The following is a 22,467-nucleotide window of genomic DNA, read 5'->3' as shown; positions in this document are numbered from 1 at the left end:
CGTACTCATCTCGGAACATAGCTGTGAACCTCTCCCGGGTCACTGCAGCAAGCTCAGTAGGCGAATAGTGCGCCGTCACAAACTTCCACCAGTCCTTCGCTCCCAAGCGAAGCTGGTTCAACGCGAACCGGACTCTCAAATGCTCTGGTGATGCGCGAGTAAAGAAACACCCCTCTATATCTGATATCCACCTCATCGCTGCAATCGGGTCCTGGGTCCCGTCAAACTCCGGTGGCTTTGTGTTGCTGAACTCACGAAACAGCAACGCATCACCACCCTGCGGCCTGGCAGCAGTGACGGCTGCGGTGGCCGCAGCAACAGCTGCATCAGTAAGAGCGGCGTACCGCTCATCAAAAGCCTCCATCATCGTGGTCTTGATAGACCCGAACATCTCTGGAATCTCAGCGCGGATGGCAGCAGCCACCTCATCATGAATCATCTGGCGGAGCTCCTCATCGCTCACAACCCCCTCGCTAGTCCCTGGCCGGTGGCGTGTCCCAACCATGATGTCTCTCTGAAATACAACATAAGATATCAGAGGCCCGCTCGAGTATACTCACACTCGATAACTCAACCCTACTTGCTCCTTAGTACCCAATGGATTCTTACTTAGGGTGCGCACTGCTCCGGTGTCTTCAGTAGTACGGGCCCTATACTACCGTTCACACCGCATCAGCATTCACTCTAAGTCCTCCTCCTTGGATCCTTTGTCACAAGTACTCTATAAATTGTGCCGGTGAAGTGCAACCCAAATGGACCATGCCGGGTCGGGTCAAGTACATACCAAATATAGTTATGGACTTAGACATTAATCCAACAAATTAGGTGATGAGAAATAGGTGATGACCAGGGGCGAAGTATCTATGGGGCCAGGAGGGGCAGTGCCCCCCCCTGATTTTTGGGCTAGAAATAGGAATTATACTTCAAAAAATTTAATTACAGGCCTGTTATCTTCAAACTTGGGCTTTGACCCCTCCCGAATCAGACTCCAAACAACAAACATAGTCCGAATTCTCCAAGAAATAGTTCAGACTCTATAAATCAAAATCGGTTCTTCCCCAATTCCGTTCGCTGAATCGCTGCTGCCTGCTGTCGCTGTTGGCTTGTTGAGTCACTCGCTTTAGTCGCTTGGTCTCACACTCTCACTCTCGCCATCGACCATCGCTAAGCGCCATTCACCAAAAATTAGGTATGGAATCCCGAATCTTGTTCTTTCTTTTCCAGTTCACTTGTTCTTTGTTCTGATTGAATGTTGTGTTGCACTGTTGCTGCTGTTTGCGAGTTTCTCCTGACTCCTATTTTCTCTCGGTCCAAACTCCAAATTAGGGGTTAGAGTTTCTCCTATCAATTTGTCAATTTGATTTATCACTTATCAGTATTCAATTATGATTTGTTTAGCCTTCTAGTCTATTTATTGTAAGCTGTAGGAATTAGGATAGTAGGACACTGGACAGGGGACACCAAACTGGAAGTATGGAATATTTTTATAAAATTGATTATTTTTATAAACTGAAAACCTTAGACTATTTTTTGTTATGCTTCAAACCTTAAACTGGACAGTGGACACCAAACTGGAAGTATTGATTTTGTTATGCTTCAAACAAAACTGAAAACAAAGATGGATGAAAACCTTAGACTATTTTTATAAAATTGATTTGGCTGTCAATTTGTCAATTTGATTTGGTTTCACTTTTCAGTTTTCACACACTGTTAATTGTTAAATGAGTTATTGGTTATTGTTCTAATTTTGATTTTGATTGAATCAATTGTTCCTTCATTTTGATTTTTATAGATATAATCATGGGAAAGATGAAAACCCTAGACTATTTTTACAAAAGAAAGGATTTTTATAGATATTTTATGCTAGATATAATCAATTGTTCCTTCATTTTGATTTTGATTGAATCAACTGTTCATTCATTTTGAGTTATTGGCTGAGTTGTAATTCTTTTTCTAGGTGTTTTTGGTGTTTATTTGTTGAAAACAATTTGTTTTTTTTAAGAATGTTAATTTCAATTTATAATACTTTCGCCCCCCTAGGTAATTGTTCAAGCTCCGCCACTGGGGGGGGGGGGGGTAGCGATGAGGATTGAGGTCCCTGATATTCTATGGCCCGATTTTCATCTTTAGCGATGTCCAACATATTGATGATCATTCCTGATAGACGTGAAGCTTCTAAGATTAAGCTACTTTCATACCATATTTGTAATGAAAAAGTTCCTTTAATAAAGAAAAAAAATCTTTTTAGTGAACAAAGACAGAGACTGAACTAAATAAGATAAATTACATGAACAAAAAGATTGGTCTCTCATCGATTCGAAAAAAAGTCAGGACCAAACTGGTCTAAATGAGATTGGACCAAGAAAAATCAGCACTAAAAATGATCGGCCAGAGACGGTTTGGAAAAAACCAAATTGTTTTGAGACCGGTCCGAAAAAGATTGGACCATTTCGAGATCGTACGGGACTGGTCAAAGACCAACACAAAACTTAAAACCGAAAAAAAACAATATCAAACCTAATCGGAAAAATCCTGAAACCGAATTGAAAAAACGCATACAAAAACCGCTAAACCGACTGCAAAAACCGACTCAAAGACTTGATCAGAAAAACGCAAACCATTTTGAGACGAAACTAAGTTAGCTCTTTCGAAAAAAAATGTGTATCTCTAAGATAGAAGATTCATGAATATTTATAATTTCAGTGGGCCGATGAGTCATTGAGCGAGGCCAAGGCACTGAGCTATCTTAGGTCATAAAAACGAAACCCAATTAAATTTGGCCCCTAGCCCAAATTAGGTCAAAATGTAGAAGATATTTCTAGAAGCTGATTTCTGGACGAATCTACTTCTGAAAAGAGCCTTCTATTAATTGTGAAAAATTCAACATAAACCCCTCCCTCTCGCCCCCATCTTTTTACCAGTCCACAGCTCCGCTTTACCAAAGTATTTGGAGAATTCAAAGGTTTTTTTCTCTCACGCCGCAGCCGTACTCGATCTCCGTCTTCCCTAGGTTCGATCTCCATCTATAATTTATCAGATCGGGTATCGTTTTATAAGTCTTTGTTACAATTAGCTTCCTAGATTCAATCTAAGTATGCTTTCTGTTTTGTTAGTTGTGTTTGATTTGCTTTTTGATTTAGTAAATGCTTTTTCAGCCGTTTAATTTTACAGATTTAGTAGGTTTTGTGGTCGATTATTCTTGCAGTAGGAAAAGGTTAGGGATGTAGACAGAATCGGACCAATGTGTTCTCGTGATGATTACCGTTTTGTGTTAGTTTGATAGAAACCGAAAGAGATCCCATTACTTGTTTCTCAAGTTTTTTTTTAAAGCTGTACGATACTAAAAACTTTGACATGAATATATTGTTATATTTCCAAGGATTGAAGCTTCCTGCTTTATACATATGAATTGCACACATCAGTCTGTTTACATGTTAAAATTGCAGCAGTAAATCTGTTTGTTGGTATAGTCACCGTCTAGAAAGAAAGACAAACGTGTGAGGGTTTTAGTTCAAAGTCAAATCAATAATTAATAATGTGAAAGCTAGTACTAGTACTATTGCTTACGTAAAGGAACTTCAAATTTCATTACATGGTGTGTACATATATAGATGAGTAATCGAACAATTGTTGACAAATCTAATTACCTTTCATCTGTGCAGATTGATTCCTTTGAGGCAGAGTAACTTCTCATTAATTAAACGAGTTACTCTACTCAGCAAAGATGAGCGTAGTTGGATTTGATCTTGGGAATGAGAGCTGTGTTGTGGCAGTTGCCAGACAAAGGGGAATTGATGTTGTTCTTAACGATGAGTCAAAACGTGAGACTCCTGCTCTTGTGTGTTTTGGTGATAAACAGCGTTTTCTTGGAACAGCTGGTGCTGCAACCAGTATGATGAACCCAAAAAACACCATTTCCCAAATTAAGCGGTTAATAGGGCGTCCTTTTTCTGATCCTGAATTGCAACAAGATCTCAAGGCTTTGCCTTTTTCAGTTACTGAGGGACCCGATGGTTTCCCATTGATCAATGCAAGGTATCTTGGTGAAACAAAGTCATTCACCCCAACACAAGTTATGGGAATGGTTTTCTCAAACATGAAGACAATAGCTGAGAAGAACTTGAATGCAGCAGTTGTGGATTGCTGCATTGGGGTACCTATTTACTTCACTGATCTTCAAAGAAGAGCTGTAATGGATGCAGCAACTATAGCCGGTTTGCATCCTCTACGGTTGATGCATGAGACAACAGCCACTGCTTTAGCTTATGGAATATACAAAACTGACTTACCTGAAAATGAGCAGCTCAATGTAGCCTTCATTGACATTGGACATGCTAGCATGCAGGTATGCATAGCAGGTTTCAAGAAAGGTCAACTGAAGGTATTGGCACATTCATTTGACCGGTGTCTTGGAGGGAGGGATTTTGATGAGGTTTTATTCCAACATTTTGCTGAAAAGTTCAAGACAGACTACAAAATTGATGTTTTCCAGAATGCAAGGGCTTGCCTTAGACTCCGTGCTGCTTGTGAGAAGCTAAAGAAGGTGCTTAGTGCAAATCCAGAGGCACCTATGAACATAGAGTGCTTGATGGATGACAAGGATGTTAGAGGGTTTATTAAAAGAGATGAATTTGAACAAATCAGCGCCCCAATATTCGAACGTGTGAAGAAGCCTTTAGAGAAGGCTCTTTCAGAGGCTAAACTCACAGTTGATAATATTTATGCTGTGGAGGTTGTTGGGTCGGGTTCAAGGGTGCCAGCTGTCATCAAGATTCTGACAGAATTCTTTGGGAAGGAGCCGAGGCGTACTATGAACGCGAGTGAATGTGTCTCTAAAGGTTGTGCTTTGGAATGTGCTATTCTCAGTCCTACATTTAAAGTTAAAGAATTCCAGGTATGATCTACATGACCCAACTTTTGTCTTAACTTGTACTGTATTAAACCCTAATTTGGATTTTGTTTATTTGGTGTGAAGGTCCAAGAAAGCTTCCCTTTTTCAATTGCATTGACATGGCAAGGTTCTTCCCAAGAATCTCAGAATGGAAATGTGGAGAATCAACAAAGCACAATTGTTTTCCCCAAGGGAAATCCAATTCCAAGTGTGAAAGCTTTGACTTTTTACAGGGCTGGCACGTTCACAGTAGATGTGCAGTATGCTGATGTCAGCGAATTGCAGGCACCAGCAAAGATCAGTACCTATACGGTAAACATTGCTCACAAATTCAAATAGTTTAATAGAATTGTTATTCTGATTGCTTTTTAACTTTTAAATTTGAAAATGGTGTCCAGATTGGTCCCTTCCAAGCAACAAAAGGTGAACGTGCCAAGGTGAAGGTGAAAGCCCGTTTGAATTTGCATGGAATTGTGTCTGTGGAGTCTGCACAGGTGGGTTATTAATCAAATCTTGATAACTAGTGTGTAGAATAGATTGTATTTTTAACTTTTTTATGTGATTCCAGCTTATTGAAGAAGATGAGGTTGATGTTCCAGTGACAAAAGAAGCAACAAAGATGGATACAGATAAGGCTCCAGCTGATGTGGCATCTGGTAACGAAACAGATGTAAATATGCAGGATGCCAATGTGGCTGAAAATGGTGCTACAGAAACTGGAGATGTTCCTGTTCAGATGGAGACTGATACTAAGGTTGGTATAATATAATAGAACATGTGTGGGTTTAAAGTTTTGAAGTATAGATATAGTAAGATTTGTTATTTTGCTATGATACAGGTGGAGGCTCCAAAGAAGAAGGTCAAAAAGTCAAACATACCCGTTTCAGAGGTGGTTTATGGAGCAATGCTACCAGCAGATGTGCAGAAAGCAGTGGAAAAAGAGTTTGAAATGGCATTACAGGACCGAGTCATGGAAGAAACCAAAGACAAAAAGAACGCTGTGGAAGCCTATGTCTATGACATGAGGAACAAGGTAATTAATTAATTACCATTAGTTTATTTTTTTACATCTGAAAACTATATACAATACATGATGATGAATGAGAAATGGTCTTGTTTGATTCAGCTGCATGATAAACTGCAAGAGTTTGTGACGGATTCAGATAGAGAAGCATTAATTGGTAAGCTTCAAGAAACTGAAGATTGGTTGTATGAAGACGGTGAAGACGAAACTAAAGGTGTATATGTTGCCAAACTTGATGAGCTGAAAAAGGTGTGTTTTTATTTTCTGCACTTATTTATTTATTTATTTATTTTAAGATGAAAATTAATACATAGAAAACACGTGCAGCAAGGTGATCCAATTGAGCAACGTTACAAGGAGCACTCAGAAAGAGGATCAGCTGTAGAACAACTGCTTGGTGTTATTAATGCATACAGACAGGCTGCAGCATCCGGTGATTCAAAATATGAACACATTGACTTGAATGAGAAACAAAAGGTTTTAATTGTAACTTCCGTATTTTTCTATGCACCGTTTTTTTTTTCTCTTGTATTCTGACGTGGGTCCTCTCCCTCCCTCCTCCTTAGGTGTTGAATGATTGTTCAGAAGCTGAAAACTGGCTAAGAGAGAAAACACAACAGCAGGAGTCCCTTCCAAAACATGCTGATCCAGTTCTTTTGTCATCTGATATTAGAAGGAAAGCGGAGGCACTTGACAGGTAATTAATCATTGGACTTTTTTCTTTGTAAAATTTGTGTTTGTGGAGAATATATTTTGAAAAAAAGAGTTATTTATTTATTTATTTATTTGTTGATATGTCTTTACAGGGGATGCAGGCCAATAATGTCGAAACCGAAGCCAGCCCCACCGAAGGCCGCCTCCCCACCCGAGGCACCACCCTCACCAGCACCAGCCCCAGCCCAGGAAGGCGAGCCACAAGCCACCACAAGCCCAGACCCAAACACTAATGTAGATAGCAATGGGAACCCGGATGAAGCTGCAGCCATGGAAACAGAGAAGCCTGAATAAAGCCAAAAGGTTTCCTAGTTTTGTTGAATGTGTGTGTGGGGGGGTTTGTTTTATTTGTATACGTACTCAAGTCGTCAATATGGATGGATTTGGATTTTGTTGGGCGAAAACTGGAAAGGTGTCACTGGTATTTTTGGTGATGTCACGTATGTCTTCTTGTGGTCTATTTTGTTTTCAATTTTCATGGTTTAGTAGGTCTATGATGGTGATGGTGAGTGTCTGTTAAAGTTAAAAAGTGCAGGAGTTTTGGTGTTTCTTTGGACGCAAATGAGACCTGTATCTATTTTCCGAATTACTTTTATTCAATGCTACTTTTCATGTGTAACTGCAGAGGGTTCATATTACCACCAATTTAAAACATTTTATTAACAGCAGATAAATGGTGGAAATATTACTTAACAAGGTAACCAAATAGTGGAATTGATAGGTTAATTAAAGGAAAGCGATTTTTACATTATATTTTCTTATTTTTACAAAACAGTGTTATATTTTTTTATTCCTACAAAACAGTTAATCGACCCTTGATTAAACGGATAATGTCAAGGAGGCTTTATGAACTTTTATGTTTTGGTTTATATTTTCATGTTTTTTTTAATTATTAATTTTTGATTTCTATGTGTTGTCTAGGGGCATAAACTTTGGAAATTAGAGCATGGTTCTTGCAAAATCATTGTTAGCGTGGCAATCAAGTTGACATTCTAATTAAATTAATTTTCTTCATATTTTAAGAACCCATAAATTTGAACTCAATACCACCATGCACCACTAGCATCATCACTAATTTCTTCAGATTTCAAGAGCCATTTAGCACCAACGATGACTACCACCCACCACGAACCAGAAATCAGTCATTGACTATCGTGAACCTGAAATCAGTAAACTACCATTGTATCCATCTCCAACTTGCCAATCCCCCAAAAAACTGTCCACAATAAATATCTAGTTGCCCTTCACACCAACTGATGTCGAGAATAACACCATCAACTGATTTCAATAACAAAGCAGATTTTAGAAAAATGATATGGTTTCGGTTTCGATTAGTTCAAATGGAGTCAACCTCGGACAACAGTTCAACACCGTTTGCGTCGTATGTGTTCAGGAAAATGCAAGATCTGTTCTTGTTCTTGTGTGTGCATTCTTCAAAAATCAAGATTTGTTGTTGCGTGTTCTTCAAAAGTTGAGATCTGTTTGTATTCTTGTGTGTGTTCTTCAAAAATCGAGATATGTTCATATTCATAACATCATATGAACCATGAAGATTTATGCTAAAAATGGAGAACACACCTTAGAGGGTGTTTGTGATTGCTTTTCAAATAGTTTATTGGCTTATTGGTTTTTTAAAAACCCAATAAATTAAGAAAACATGTTTGTGATTGCTTTTTAAAATAGTTTATTGACTTATTGGTTTTTCAAAAAGTCAATGAATCAGAAAAAAAGAAAGTGTTTGGCTATTGCATAATGCTTTTCAAAATAGTTTTTTTACATGCTTTATAAATGAGGCTTCTAAACTTAAAATGGTAATACTACCATTAATGAACTCCTCGCGATCTCATTTTCTTCCCTTTTTTCTTTCCATGCATTTTTAGTCATTTTACAAGTATAAAACTTTTTTCCACCATAAAAGATGATCCAAATATTTTTTTTTTTAAAAAACTCATTTTGCTACTACCATAAAATATAAATCAATAAACGTTTTTGCCCAAAAACACTTTTGAAGTTCAAAAAATATCCGAAATAACCCTAAAAGAGGATGTGTTAGTGAAGGGATAAGGTACGTAAGTCAGTCGCCTTAATTCCTACAGTGCGAAAGGTACGAAGTAAACCCAACCCTTGAAAGTTTACCAAAGGAACAAACGTAAGAACCAAGGGAAGAATATCCCAAAGAAATGATTTTTGTTTGTTAGTGGGGAGCAGGAGGGTAATTCTGTCTTTTACTTTTATTGGTTAGTTAGTTGTTCGTGCCATTATCTCTGTGCATTTAGCTTTTTGAGTGGGGGAGCAATATCCTTTTGTCATGAAGGATCTTTTGTTTGTTTTCCCTGTTAGAGGTTATTTATTGGTGGTCCTTTGTTCCTTTTCGGTATGCAGAAGTTATTGTAAAAGTTCTTCTAGAACCTGGAGAATTCCCCTCTCTCGAATATGGGGCTATCTATTTGAATATTCAGTGTTTTCCTTCATTTGTCACTGTTCCATTGAGTTGTTTTGGAGTTTTTCTCATTTAATTGGTTCAGGAGTAGTCAAGGAGCTATCATTTGGTATCAGAGCAGTTCTATCCAATGGGAGGTGCATCTAAGGAAGGAGCTGCTGTGAAGAAGCTGGAAGATCAAGTAGGGGTAATACAGATCCAGCTTCAGTCTCATAATGGGGACATTCAAGAAATGAAGGCAAGGATGGACACTATCCTGCAAGGTCAGGAGTAATGGGTTTTAGGTACAACAAATAAACTAGAAAACAATTCCTAAGTTCACATACAACCTACTTTGGATCTATGTTTTAACTATTGAACATACAACTTTGAATTGCAAAACAAGAACCCTAGAGGAGAGAGGCTAATTTCGAAATTAACAAACTAGGGTTTAGGGTTTACATACCTTTCAATTGTTATAGCAAACAATTGATAATCCCTTGATCTTGATCTTGATCTTCTTGGAAGCTTTAGCACCACAAGTGTAATGCCTCTAATGGAATCACACCCAAACTAGCAAGAAGGAAAGTAGAAGAGAGAGAGGAGAGGGAGTATGCAAAATCTCGGCCTTAGGGTTTCTTCAAAAGAAAGAGTCACCAAAAACATGAACCAGGAGGCTCCTTATATAGCTGAGGGATCTAGGGTTTAAGGGAAACCCTAGTTATCCTTTGCTTAGGGCCTAAGCAAACCCAAGGGCCTTATCCAAGCCCCTATGGACGAAATTATTAGGGTTTCCCCTAAAGATTTCGTCCACCCTCTTCCAAGGGGGTTCTAGAGCCTTCCACTCAACTATTAGATAATTGCAAACTAGTCCCTGCACCTTATAATTAATTCTTTTAACCCCAAAATCCATTAACATATTAATAAATCATTTATATATATATATATTAATTTATTAATCTTATAAATTAATATCTCTCCTTTCATAATTTCCTTGTTCAGTTGCTAGGTTGAGGGCAACCCAAAAGGACTGTGCTGCTATCAATTCAAGTACATACCAATTATAGTTAAGGGCTTAGACACCTAATCCAACAGTCTCCCACTTGGATAAGTCTGTAACTATAATTGCTAGTATGCCTTCTAAATTTGACCAGCAAATTGTAGCTTCCAAAAAGCTGCTGTCGAACTCTGACCCAGTCAGTTATGTGTCCTAAGATAAGTGATCATATAACCCTTCGTTCTGCTTGATATCCCCAGACAAAAGACATGGAATATAATCAATCTCTTTGTCCAGAATCTATGTTTCCCGATTCCTGATTTGTGATGATGTAGGACTTCTAATTGAACACATCAATTTAGTCCTGGCTGGGCCCAGCACATAAGTCAACACCAAATCATCGAGGGGCCCACATATATCGCTTTTCCTGTTAGGGCAAAAGGAACGAATAAACGTTGACTCATATGCTTGTATCTTTTACTCATCAAATTATACATGACAATACGTTTTATAACACCAAGTTACTGATGCGGTTTCGTATCACCAATGTATTACCGACTTTGTAAATTACAACTCATATATCTTCGTTTCAAGATTATAAGATATTATCGTCTCAGTATTACTCGTGATGAATTCCATGAAGTGATACTCTGAGCGAGGGTTTATCCAATACTCAAATCTCAATTTCTGAGTACTCATGAACATTGCAGCAATTCTATTGCCATGTCTATCCTTAGACAATCTGCAATCCAATTCATGACAGTCTTAATTCACTACTTACTTCCAAGAGTACGAGCGACTGTGGAGTTTGAATAATCTCATTATTCAGGAAGTAAAACATGCAAAAATGAAACACAATAATAAACAATCAACAAAAGGTAGTAGCCAAACTTATAAATAATACTTTATTATTTAATCACCAAAAGTCAATTACATTTACTTTGTTACAAGTTTCAAAAACTAATCTAACTACTAAAACTAATATCATCTTTCAGTCCTATGCTCCGAGCATGCTGAATATGCTTAGCCCTACTCAGACCCTTTGTGAGAGGATCTGCTGGGTTATCTTCAGATGACACCCTCTTTACTATAAGATGGCCTTCTTCTACTCTATGTCTGATGAAATGGTACTTTCTGTCGATATGTCTGGTCTTACCATGATCTCTTGGTTCCTTTGTCAAGGCAACCGCTCCTTCATTATCGCAGAACAGTTCCATAGGCTCCTGGATGGTTGGAACAACTTCGAGATCCCCGATGAAGTTCCTCAACCAAGCTGCTTCTTTCGACGCTTCACTTGCTGCTATGTACTCTGATTCACAAGTAGAATCAGCCACCGTATTTTGCTTGGAACTCTTCCAAGTAACTGCTCCTCCATTCAGTAAAAACACCCAGCCTGACTGAGAACGGAAGTTATCTCTATCCGTCTGAAAGCTGGCATCACTGTAACCATCTACTCTCAAAGTATCACTGCCACCAAGCACAAGGACCCAGTCCTTTGTCCTTCGCAAATACTTGAGTATATTCTTAACTGCTACCCAATGAGCTCTACCTGGGTTTCCCTGATAGCGACTGACCATGCTCAAAGCAAATGCCACATCAGGGCGAGTACATGTCATAGCGTACATGATCGATCCGACAGCGGAAGCATAAGGTACACGATTCATGTCATCTATTTCAACATCTGTACTCGGACATTGAGTCTTACTCAATTTGGTATTGCTCTGGATAGGTAGCTCTCCCTTCTTGGAATTTTCCATACTAAACCTCTTTAGTACCTTATCCAAGTATGTGCTCTGACTAAGTCCAATTAGTCTCTTCTTTCTATCTCTCAATATTCTAATCCCAAGAATATAGGCAGCTTCTCCAAGGTCTTTCATGGCAAAACACTTTCCAAGCCAAGACTTAACTTCTTTCAAGGTTGGAACGTCGTTACCAATGAGTAATATGTCATCGACATACAACACCAGAAAAGTTACTATACTCCCACTAGCTTTGATATACACACAGAACTCATCTTCACTTCTAGAGAAACCAAATTCTTTGACTTTCTCATGGAAGCAAAGATTCCAACTGCGAGATGCTTGTTTCAATCCATAAATGGATTTCTCAAGCTTGCACACTCTATTAGGGAACTTTGCATCAACAAAACCCTCTGGCTGACTCATGTAAACATCTTCAGCCAACTTCCCATTAAGGAAAGCAGTTTTGACATCCATCTGCCAGATTTCATAATCATGAAAGGCAGCTATGGCGAGCAATATCCTAATAGATTTAATCTTAGCCACTGGCGAGAAGGTTTCATCATAGTCAACCCCTGGGGTTTGAGTGAAACCTTTTGCAACCAGTCGAGCCTTGAATGTGTGTACATTTCCATCCATGTCTGTCTTCTTCTTGAAGATTCATTTGCACCCAACTGTCTTACGACCTGGTGCACTATCAACCAAATTCCAAACTTGGTTGTCATACATGGACTTAATCTCGCTGTCCATTGCCTCTTTCCACTTGGAAGCCTCTGGGCCTGCCATTGCTTCCTTATAAGTGACTGGTTCATCTAAGTTTACCAGTGTTCTGTCACTTATGAATGTGTCATCATCTGAAGTAATATGAAAACCATACAACTCAGGTGGCACACTCACCCTAGTGGATCTTCTAAGAGGTAATGAGTTATCAATTGGTTCAACAGGAACTGTTTCCTCTGTTTGAGTGCTAGTGTCATCTAAGGTTCCTTCATTGGCTGACTCTTGTATTTCTTCAAGGTCAATAGTGCTCCCACTGTCCTCTTTGAATATGAGCTCTCTTTCAAGAAAGTCTCCTCTTCGTGCTACAAAGACCACGTTTTCACTAGGCCTGTAGAACAAATATCCAAAAGACTGCTTTGGGTAACCAATGAAAACACATTTCTCACTTCTAGCTGCTAGCTTGTCATGAGTCTCTCGTCTTACGAAAGCTTCACAACCCCAGACTTTAACATGTGCTAACGAGGGAACTTTCCCTGTCCATATTTCGTGAGGTGTTTTGGCAACCTTCTTTGTAGGGACAAGATTGAGGATGTGGGCGGCTGTCTCTAAGGCATACCCCCAGAAGTGAATGGGAAGCGAAGCCCGACTCATCATAGAACGAACCATGTCTAACAAGGTTCGATTACGCCTCTCAGCTACACCATTTAACTGTGGTGTCCTAGGAGGAGTCAATTGTGAGACTATCCCACATTCTTTCAGATAGTCGTTAAACTCGATACTAAGATACTCCCCGCCTCTATCGGATCTAAGTATCTTTATCTTTCTGCCCAATTGATTTTCGACTTCATGCTTAAACTCTTTGAACTTTTCAAAAGTTTCTGACTTATGCTTGATCAAGTAGATATATCCATATCTGCTATAATCGTCAGTGAAAGTCACATAGAATCGATTAGCATCTCTTGTAGTTGATCTGAAGGGTCCACACACATCCGTGTGTATGAGATCCAACAGACCTTCACCTCTTTCACAAGACCCTGTGAATGGTGATTTTGTCATCTTTCCCAAAAGACAAGACTCACACATATCATCTGACTTTAGGTCAAATGATTCCAACACTCCATCCTTTTGGAGTTGGGCTATGCGTTTCTTGTTAATGTGTCCAAGACGACAATGCCACAAGCATGCCTTGTCTACACTATTAGACAAGTCAATATTAAGTACACTATTTCCTAGGCTATCAACACAAGTCACTGTTTCATACACACCATTACAAGGCAAAGCTTCAAACATAAAAACACCATTCTTATAAACAGAAATTGAACCATTCAAATCATTAAAAGAATATGTAAAACCTTGTCTGAACAATGCATGAAATGAAATAATGTTTCTCGTCATCTCAGACGAATAGCAACAATTTATTAAATCTAATCTAACATCATTACTAAGCAGAAGCTGATAAACTCCGATCTTGGTTACTGGTGAAGACTTTCTGTTTCCCATGATCAGGTTTATCCTTCCTCGCTCTATCTCCTCACTTTCCTTTAGACCCTGCAAATCAGAACAGATATGAAAACCACATCCTGTATCAAGGACCCATGAACGAGAAGATAATGAGTTATTAGCAGAAATAGTGTAAATACCTGCCGAAGATGGCTTCACTTTGCCATCCTTGATATCTTGCAGATATTGTGGGCAAGATCTCTTCCAATGCCCTTTTTGGTTGCAGTAAAAGCAAACTGCCTCTTTTGGATCAGAAACATGGGGAGTGGAACCATTGGGCTGAGCCTTTGGGCCATTACTAGATGACCCAGCTTGAGCCTTGCTCTTCCAGTTTTGCTTGGGAGGACCTTTCCTCTTTTTCCCCTTTCCCTGTCCAATAGCCAAAACAGGGGCACTAGCAGGTGTGGAGGGTATACTTTTACCCTTCATCCCTGCCTCAGCTGTCTGCAACAAGTTGTGCAATTGGGCCAAGGTCTGCTCAGTATTGTTCAAATGGTAAGTTAGAATAAACTGACCATAACATTCAGGAAGTGAGTTCAAGACCATGTCAATGGCCAATTCCTCATCAAAGTGAATATTGAGCTTGACCAAACGCTCTATGTAGCGTTGCATTCTTTGCACATGTGACACAACCGACTCCCCATCTTTCATCTTGCAAGCCATGAGTGACTTGACTACTTCGAACTTTTCTTGACGAGCTCGCTTATGGTACTTTTCCATAAGGTCCTTGTTCATCTCGAAAGGCCAGTAGTCCTCATAGTACCTCTGCAGTTCTGGGGACATAGTTGCCACCATGATGCATGCCACTTTGGTAGCATCATCGTAATGTTTCTTGTAGGCAGCAAGATCTTCAGGAGTAGCTTCATTCTCATCAAGCTCTTTGAGCTCCTTTTCAAGAACATATTCTTTGTTCTCGAAACGAAGAGCCATCTTGATGTTGCGCATCCAATCGTTATAGTTTGAGCCATCCATAACGACTTTGGAGCATATATTGATCAAGGAGAAGTTCTGGTTGGAGGAGGATGAAGTAGAAGTGTTTCCAGGAGTAGACATCTGAAAAGAAAGAAAGTTTTAGTTAGATTTCAAGATACCTTAATAGAATAACCCAAAGATATAATATCAAGGTTAGGATCCAACTATGAAGATTCACAACTCAGAAATGGGATGCCGAGATCCAAGTGCAAATTTCATAAAGGTAGGCGAATGACGATTCACCAATTCCACCATTAGACGAAACAAACGAAGTGAAATTCCTAATTCTTTTGAGATACATTGAAACTATTCAATGGCATGTTTTAATCTCAGATTATGCTCTTCTATTTGTGACTGGGATGCCGAGGATCACAAACAAGATGTGAATAACCATGCAAATGTGCTTGGTAACCTCATTGTCTTTATCATTAACTATTGATGTGCTGGTAAACCACACACGCTCCATCAAAATGAAAATTATGAGATACCCATTACTACTCTTTATTGGTGCCTTTTAGTGTGCTGGTTAACCACACACGCTCCACTAACGACCAATAAAGCATAATGTGCAATTTCATGGATTAGCATACTTTTCACATTTTTCCTAAAGTAACTAGAGTTGGGATTTTGAAAACAATGTTCTAGTACTTTTAATATCATTATACTTTTAATGAGAAGTAGTTGTCCTATCAAATCCATTCTGCTAACGACCCTCCACTAATCAAGGAAGCGGTGGGTGAGAGTGGACACCCATTCAACTACCATTTTATAGGCAGTTTCCTTATACCCCCCTTATAGATTAGCTTCGTGAATGAGGCATACTAGCGATTTGACTGACCATATTCTTATACATATAATATTAAACCTTTAATTATAATATATATAAGGTGTGTTTTAAAACTTTTTAAAACTTCAAGGGTTTACATAAATTTCGAAATTTAAGCTATTAATTTCAAATTTAAATAAACCAATTAACTAGATTTAATATTTATCTATTAATTAACTATTAATCAAATTATTAAATCTTGTAAGGATTATCTAATTAAATTAATCAATTAATTTAATCCTAATCCTTATCCCTCTAATTTCGAAAAATAGGGTAAGGATAATTATCCAATTAATCTAATTAAGTAACAATTATCCAAAAACAAGAAACCCTAGTTATCCTCTTAGCATATTTCGAAATTCATAAGGGAGGAGGCTAGGGTTTTCAAAACCCTAACCCTAATTTCGATTAGGGTTCTTTGGAGGCTAGGGTTTTCGAAAAAACCCTTTGATCCAAAACCCTAGAAATCAAAAGATTGGCCTTTAGGGTTTAATAGCTATAAACCCTAATTTGCAATTCAACAATTGTAGCAATTCAATTTAAAACAACAATGGCTCTGATACCACTGATGGGTTTTAGGTACAACAAATAAACTAGAAAACAATTCCTAAGTTCACATACAACCTACTTTGGATCTATGTTTTAACTACTGAACATACAACTTTGAATTGCAAAACAAGAACCCTAGAGGAGAGAGGCTAATTTCTAAATTAACAAACTAGGGTTTAGGGTTTACATACCTTTCAATTGTTATAGCAAACAATTGATAATCCCTTGATCTTGATCTTGATCTTCTTGGAAGCTTTAGCACCACAAGTGTAATGCCTCTAATGGAATCACACCCAAACTAGCAAGAAGGAAAGTAGAAGAGAGAGAGGAGAGGGAGTATGCAAAATCTCGGCCTTAGGGTTTCTTCAAAAGAAAGAGTCACCAAAAACATGAACCAGGAGGCTCCTTATATAGCTGAGGGATCTAGGGTTTAAGGGAAACCCTAGTTATCCTTTGCTTAGGGCCTAAGCAAACCCAAGGGCCTTATCCAAGCCCCTATGGACGAAATTATTAGGGTTTCCCCTAAAGATTTCGTCCACCCTCTTCCAAGGGGGTTCTAGAGCCTTCCACTCAACTATTAGATAATTGCAAACTAGTCCCTGCACCTTATAATTAATTCTTTTAACCCCAAAATCAATTCTGATTAATTTCTGGCTAACAATTAATTAAACATAATGATTTCTAATTAATATATTAATCCATTAACATATTAATAAATCATTTATATATATATATATTAATTTATTAATCTTATAAATTAATATCTCTCCTTTCATAATTTCCTTGTCCAGTTGCTAGGTTGAGGGCAACCCAAAAGGACTGTGCTGCTATCAATTCAAGTACATACCAATTATAGTTAAGGGCTTAGACACCTAATCCAACAAGGAGGAGATAACTCAGAACCAAGAGGAGTCGAATGCAACCATGAGGAAGGTGCTGGAACGATTGGATCTCATGGCTGGGACAGGAAGGGGGACTTTGACACTTCATCAATCTGGTAACTCAACCCTGGCAGGGAACCCAATGAACAAGAACAAGGGCATTGCAAGCTCTGTGGTGACAGGGTCGGGCACTGGTGGGTCTGGACATGGCGGTCCAAGTTCTGGAGGTGGAGGTTCAGGGCATGGTGGCCAAAATCCCAACGACGTTGAAGGAATCATTTTCGGATCCCTCCATCAGAACGACGGAGGAAGAATGGGAGGTCGATATGAGTATAGGCATCAGAAGATTGACATGCCGACATTCGATGGCAATGACCTAGACGGGTGGATACTACAGGCAGACTGGTATTTTGCCATTTACCAACTCTTGGACGAAGAAAAGATTGAAGCAACGATCCTAGCTCTTAGTGGGGATGCGCTAGCGTGGTTCCGTTGGGCCAACAGATAGAAGGCGATCAACACCTGGGAGGAGATGAAGGAGGTGTTTCTCCACTGCTTTCGACCCATTCATGGCAGAGGTTTGTATGAGCAATGGTCGGCTGTGGAACAGACGGGAACCACCGAGGAGTATGTGAAGCGATTCATCGAGTTATCGGCGCCGCTAGATGAGGTGACGGAGCGAGTTGCCCTCGGAAATTTCTTGGACGGGTTGAAACCCCACATCAAGACTGAGTTGCGAATGTGGGCTCCCCGTGATATGGGCCGTGCCATAGACTTAGCCCTACAGATTGAGGAGAAAAATAGGGCCCTAATACAAAGTGGATTCGGATCTCTGGCTACCCGAACCCCTAATAACCCACACCCGGTGACGCTACGACAAGGCAGAGGAATCAACAGTGGAACCTGGCCTCGCTCAGATGCGTCATTCCAGCGAAATCGTAACTTCGAAGACCGCCGTTCACGGCAGCTCAGATCAGTGAGAAAAGGGCGAAGGGTCTATGTTATAAGTGCGATGATAAATGGAATAAGGGGCATGTCTGCAAGACACAGATTAACGTGGTACTGGTGGATGAAGACGAACCCTTAGGAGAGGGAGACGAACGGGAGCTCGACGACACAGGTAAAATTCCGACCACCCTTGATCTGGTGCAGGTGGAACCTGTAATTGATGTCTCGTTAAGTTCTGTTGCCGGGCTTTCTTCCCCTAAAAGCATGAAATTGAAGGGCCAATTTTGGGACCAACCCGTAGTAACATTGATAGATCCAGGGGCCACCCACAATTTCATCTCATCGGCTCTGGTGTCTCAGTTGGGACTACCGATCAGCGAGACAGAACTGTATGGGGTACAGATGGGAACGGGAGACAAGGAGGCTGGAAAGGGAATCTGCAGGGGAATCTTACTATAACTTGAAGGAATTGATATTGTGGAGGAATTCCTTTCGTTACGATTGGGCAGTTCAGACATCAATGTAGGGGTGAAGTGGTTGGAAACCCTCAGTACGACCCAAACCAACTGGAAGAATCAGACGATGGTTTTTGAAGTTGGGGGAGAATTGATTTGCCTCAAAGGGGACCCATCATTGGGAAAATCTCTAGTCTCTCTGAAGGCAATGTCAAGGGAGTTAAAGAGAGAAAAAGGAGGGGTGCTAATTGAGCTGAACCACTCTGAGTTAGAAGAACAAAAGGAGGTAGAAGCCCTAGAGTTTTTAAAAGAACTCATCCAGGACTTTGAAGACGTCTTTCAAGAACCCAAGGGGCTTCCACCTAAAAGGCTGCAGGAACACCAGATTATTTTGAAGGAAGGAACACTCCTGTAAGTGTTAGGCCATACCGTTGCCCACACTTCCAAAAGAACGAAATTGAGAGAATGATAAAGGAGATGTTAGCAGCAGAGATCATACAACCCAACAATAGCCCCTACTCCAGCCCGATTATTTTGGTCAAAAAGAAGAACGGATCTTGGAGATTTTGCGTAGATTACAAGGCTCTCAATAGAGCAACTGTTCCAAACAAGTATCCTATTCCCGTAATAGACGAGCTATTGGACGTGTTGCACGGATCAAAGGTGTTTAGCAAATTGGATCTCCGTTCGGGATATCACCAAATTCGTGTCCGGAAGGAAGAGATTCCCAAGACCGCGTTCCGAACCCACGATGGGCATTTCGAACTCCGCGTGATGCCATATGGGCTTACCAACGCCCCTGCCACCTTCCAAGCTTTGATGAACGAAGTCTTTTGGCCATTCCTGAGAAAATTCATTCTGGTCTTCTTTGACGATATTTTGATCTACAGTAGGGACGAAATCAGTCATTATGACCATGTGAAGACAACCTTAGAGAAGCTTCGGGAGCACCAACTGTATGTGAACTTTAAAAGAATGTGATTTTGGAAGGGTAAAGGTGTCATATTTGGGGCATGAGGTGTCGGTAGAAGGAGTCTTAGCTGAGGCATCAAAGATTCAAGCCATGATGGATTGGCCCTCTCCTCGAAACATCAAGGAGTTACGGGGCTTCTTGGGGCTCACCGGGTACTACCGGAAATTCGTCAAGGGATATGCCAACATTGCCAGCCCTTTAACGGATCAACTAAAGAAGGACAAATTTAGGTGGAGTGAGGGAGCCGAGAGACCTTTTCAAGAATTGAAGGTGGCCATGACAACAGTTCCAGTTTTTGCTATGCCTGACTTCACCAAGGTTATCATAGTCGAGACCGATGCTTCAGGATTTGGGTTGGGTGCAGTCTTAATCCAAGAGGGGAGACCAATTGCTTACTATAGCTGCACCTTAGGAACTCAAGCTCGATTGAAGTCAATCTACGAAAAGGAATTAATGGCAATTGTTAAGGCGGTCATCAAATGGAGACCCTATCTCCTCGGAAGAAGATTATTGGTACGCACAGACCAATTTAGTTTGAAATACATTTTGGAGCAAAGAGTGGTAGGGAGCGACTATCAGAAATGGGTTTCAAAACTGATGGGGTTCGATTTCGAGGTGCAGTATTGAACAGGGGCAAGCAACAGAGTGGCGGATGCCTTGTCAAGAAAGAACCCCACTATAACCTGCAACGAAATGGTGGCGGGTTACTGGGAATTTTGGGAGAAGTTGAAGAAGGAGTTGACAAAAGATCAATTCATCAACCAGGTCAAGAAAGAACTGCTAGAAAATGCGAATTCCCACAAAAACTTTGGGCTGTACCGTGACAACCTTTTCTTCAAAGGACGGTTGTATATTCCCCCGAAATCCCAGAAATCATCAAGGTCTTCCATGATTTGCCAATGGGGGGACATTCGGGCACAAAGAAAACGCATCAGCGGGCAACAGCAGAAATCTACTGGCAGGGAATAAAGGATGATATTGTGGAGTACGTTAGAAGGTGTGCCATCTGTCAACAACAGAAATACAACACCGCTTCGCCTGCTGGACTGCTACAACCCATTCCCTTACCAGCTCAAACCTGGGACGAAATCACGATGGATTTCATCGAAGGACTCCCTCGATCCGAAGGATGGGATACAATCTGAGTAGTCATTGACCGGCTGAGCAAATACGCCCACTTTATTCCACTCCGACACCCATTTAACGCAACCATGGTAGCTGATAAGTTTATGAAAGAAGTGGTAAAATTACACGGTCTTCCGTTGGCTATCATTAGTGACAGGGACAAAATTTTTCTTAGCCAATTCTGGATGGAGTTGTTTCGTTTACATGGGGTGGAGTTAAAAAGGAGCACATCTTACCACCCGCAAACAGACGGGCAGTCGGAAGTGGTGAACCGCTGTCTCAAGACCTACCTGAGGTGTTTCTCTTCCGATAAACCAAGGACATGGGCGAAATGGCTCGCATGGGCAGAATTCTGGTACAACACCACTTATCACTCATCCCTCAAGAGCACCCCCTTCAAGGCTCTGTATGGCCAGGATCCCCCTCCTCTGATCCATTTTAAGGGACAACACACCACTATGGATGCACTGGAGCAACACTTGGAAGATAGAGATGCTATGTTAGATGATTTGAGGGTAAATTTGATCAGGGCACAACAGAAGATGCAGCACCAGGCAAATAAGAAGAGAACAAAAGTGGAATTCAAAGAAGGCGATATGGTTTATCTCAAGCTCAAACCCTATAGGCAGCAAAGTTTGGCGAGAAGAAAGTATGAGAAATTAGCTGCACGTTTTTACGGACCCTACAAGATCATACAACGTATCGGGAAGGTGGCCTATAAACTAGAATTACCCCCCTCAACAGCTATACACCCGATTTTCCATGTTTCGCAGCTCCGCGCTGCCTATGGCATCCCAAATAGCCCCACCCCACTGCCCCTCAGTTAACTGCAGACTTGGAACTGGTGGTGCAACCGGCTGCACTCAAAGGAGTGAGGATTCGAAAGAAAGATGGCCAAGAGAAAGTAGGAGAAACAGAGGTCCTGGTGTAGTGGCAAGGCTTATATGAACAGGAAGCAACCTGGGAAGAGTTTGACAAGGTGGACAAAAAATTCCCAGAATTTCACCTTGGGGACAAGGTGAAACTTTGGGAGGCCGGTAATGATAACACCCAACCCTTGAAAGTTTACCAAAGGAATAAACGTAAGAACCAAGGGAATAATATCCCAAAGAAATGATTTTTGTTTGTTAGTGGGGAGCAGGAGGGTAATTCTGTCTTTTACTTTTATTGATTAGTTAGTTGTTCGTGCCATTATCTCTGTGCGTTGCTTTTTGAATGGGGGAGCAATATCCTTTTGTCATGAAGGATCTTTTGTTTGTTTTCCCTGTTAGAGGTTATTTATAGGTGGTCCTTTGTTCCTTTTCGGTATGCAGAAATTATTGTAAAAGTTCTTCTAGAACCTGGAGAATTCCCCTCTCTCGAATATGGGGCTATCTATTTGAATATTCAGTGTTTTCCTTCATTTGTCACTGTTCCATTGAGTTGTTTTGGAGTTTTTCTCATTTAGTTGGTTCAGGAGTAGTCAAGGAGCTATCAGTTAGCGTTGATTGTGATGGAATTAAAGTTGGCAATTATTTCCCTTCCCTGTTATTGCACATTATCTATTTGCCATAAGTTCCTTCAAATTTTGTTATTTATTAGAAAAAGCTATACATACACATGCCATTATTAATAAACAAATTTTTAAAAAGCCCACCTAAATGTTGACATGTTCCAACTCAATTATATGGCTAGAGGGTGGTCAAAATGTGCCAATGAATACTGAATGGTACCCATTAAAATCTACCACTTTTT

General features: G+C 40.2%; 1 protein-coding gene across 1 annotated transcript; it reads left to right on the top strand.

Moving 5' to 3' along the window:
- The first annotated feature begins 2,851 nt into the window (after positions 1-2,851).
- On the top strand, positions 2,852-7,248 carry LOC145116747 (heat shock 70 kDa protein 15-like). The gene is made up of 10 exons (XM_079053075.1): positions 2,852-3,010; positions 3,663-4,894; positions 4,976-5,203; positions 5,290-5,385; positions 5,460-5,645; positions 5,730-5,924; positions 6,018-6,164; positions 6,243-6,392; positions 6,482-6,612; positions 6,722-7,248. Exons 2-10 carry the CDS (start codon positions 3,725-3,727, stop codon positions 6,921-6,923), a joined length of 2,505 nt encoding a protein of 834 aa, XP_078909201.1. The 5' UTR covers positions 2,852-3,010; positions 3,663-3,724; the 3' UTR covers positions 6,924-7,248.
- Positions 7,249-22,467: the final 15,219 nt, after the last annotated feature.

This window comes from Lactuca virosa, chromosome 5 (assembly GCF_052849685.1).
Source record: "Lactuca virosa cultivar CGN04683 chromosome 5, Lactuca_virosa_CGN04683_v6, whole genome shotgun sequence".
NCBI classification, from domain to species: Eukaryota; Viridiplantae; Streptophyta; class Magnoliopsida; order Asterales; family Asteraceae; genus Lactuca; species Lactuca virosa.
Note: the sequence above shows the minus strand (reverse complement) of the source record. Positions and strands in the feature narration are given on the sequence as shown.

Bases quoted from the DNA above. Each gene is read 5' to 3' on its own strand.
- LOC145116747 (XM_079053075.1), top strand. From the start codon at position 3,725: ATGAGCGTAGTTGGATTTGATCTTGGGAATGAGAGCTGTGTTGTGGCA. The intron at 5,646-5,729 runs GTTGGTATAATA...GCTATGATACAG, and splicing joins AGATGGAGACTGATACTAAG to GTGGAGGCTCCAAAGAAGAA. The intron at 6,393-6,481 runs GTTTTAATTGTA...CCTCCTCCTTAG, and splicing joins ACTTGAATGAGAAACAAAAG to GTGTTGAATGATTGTTCAGA.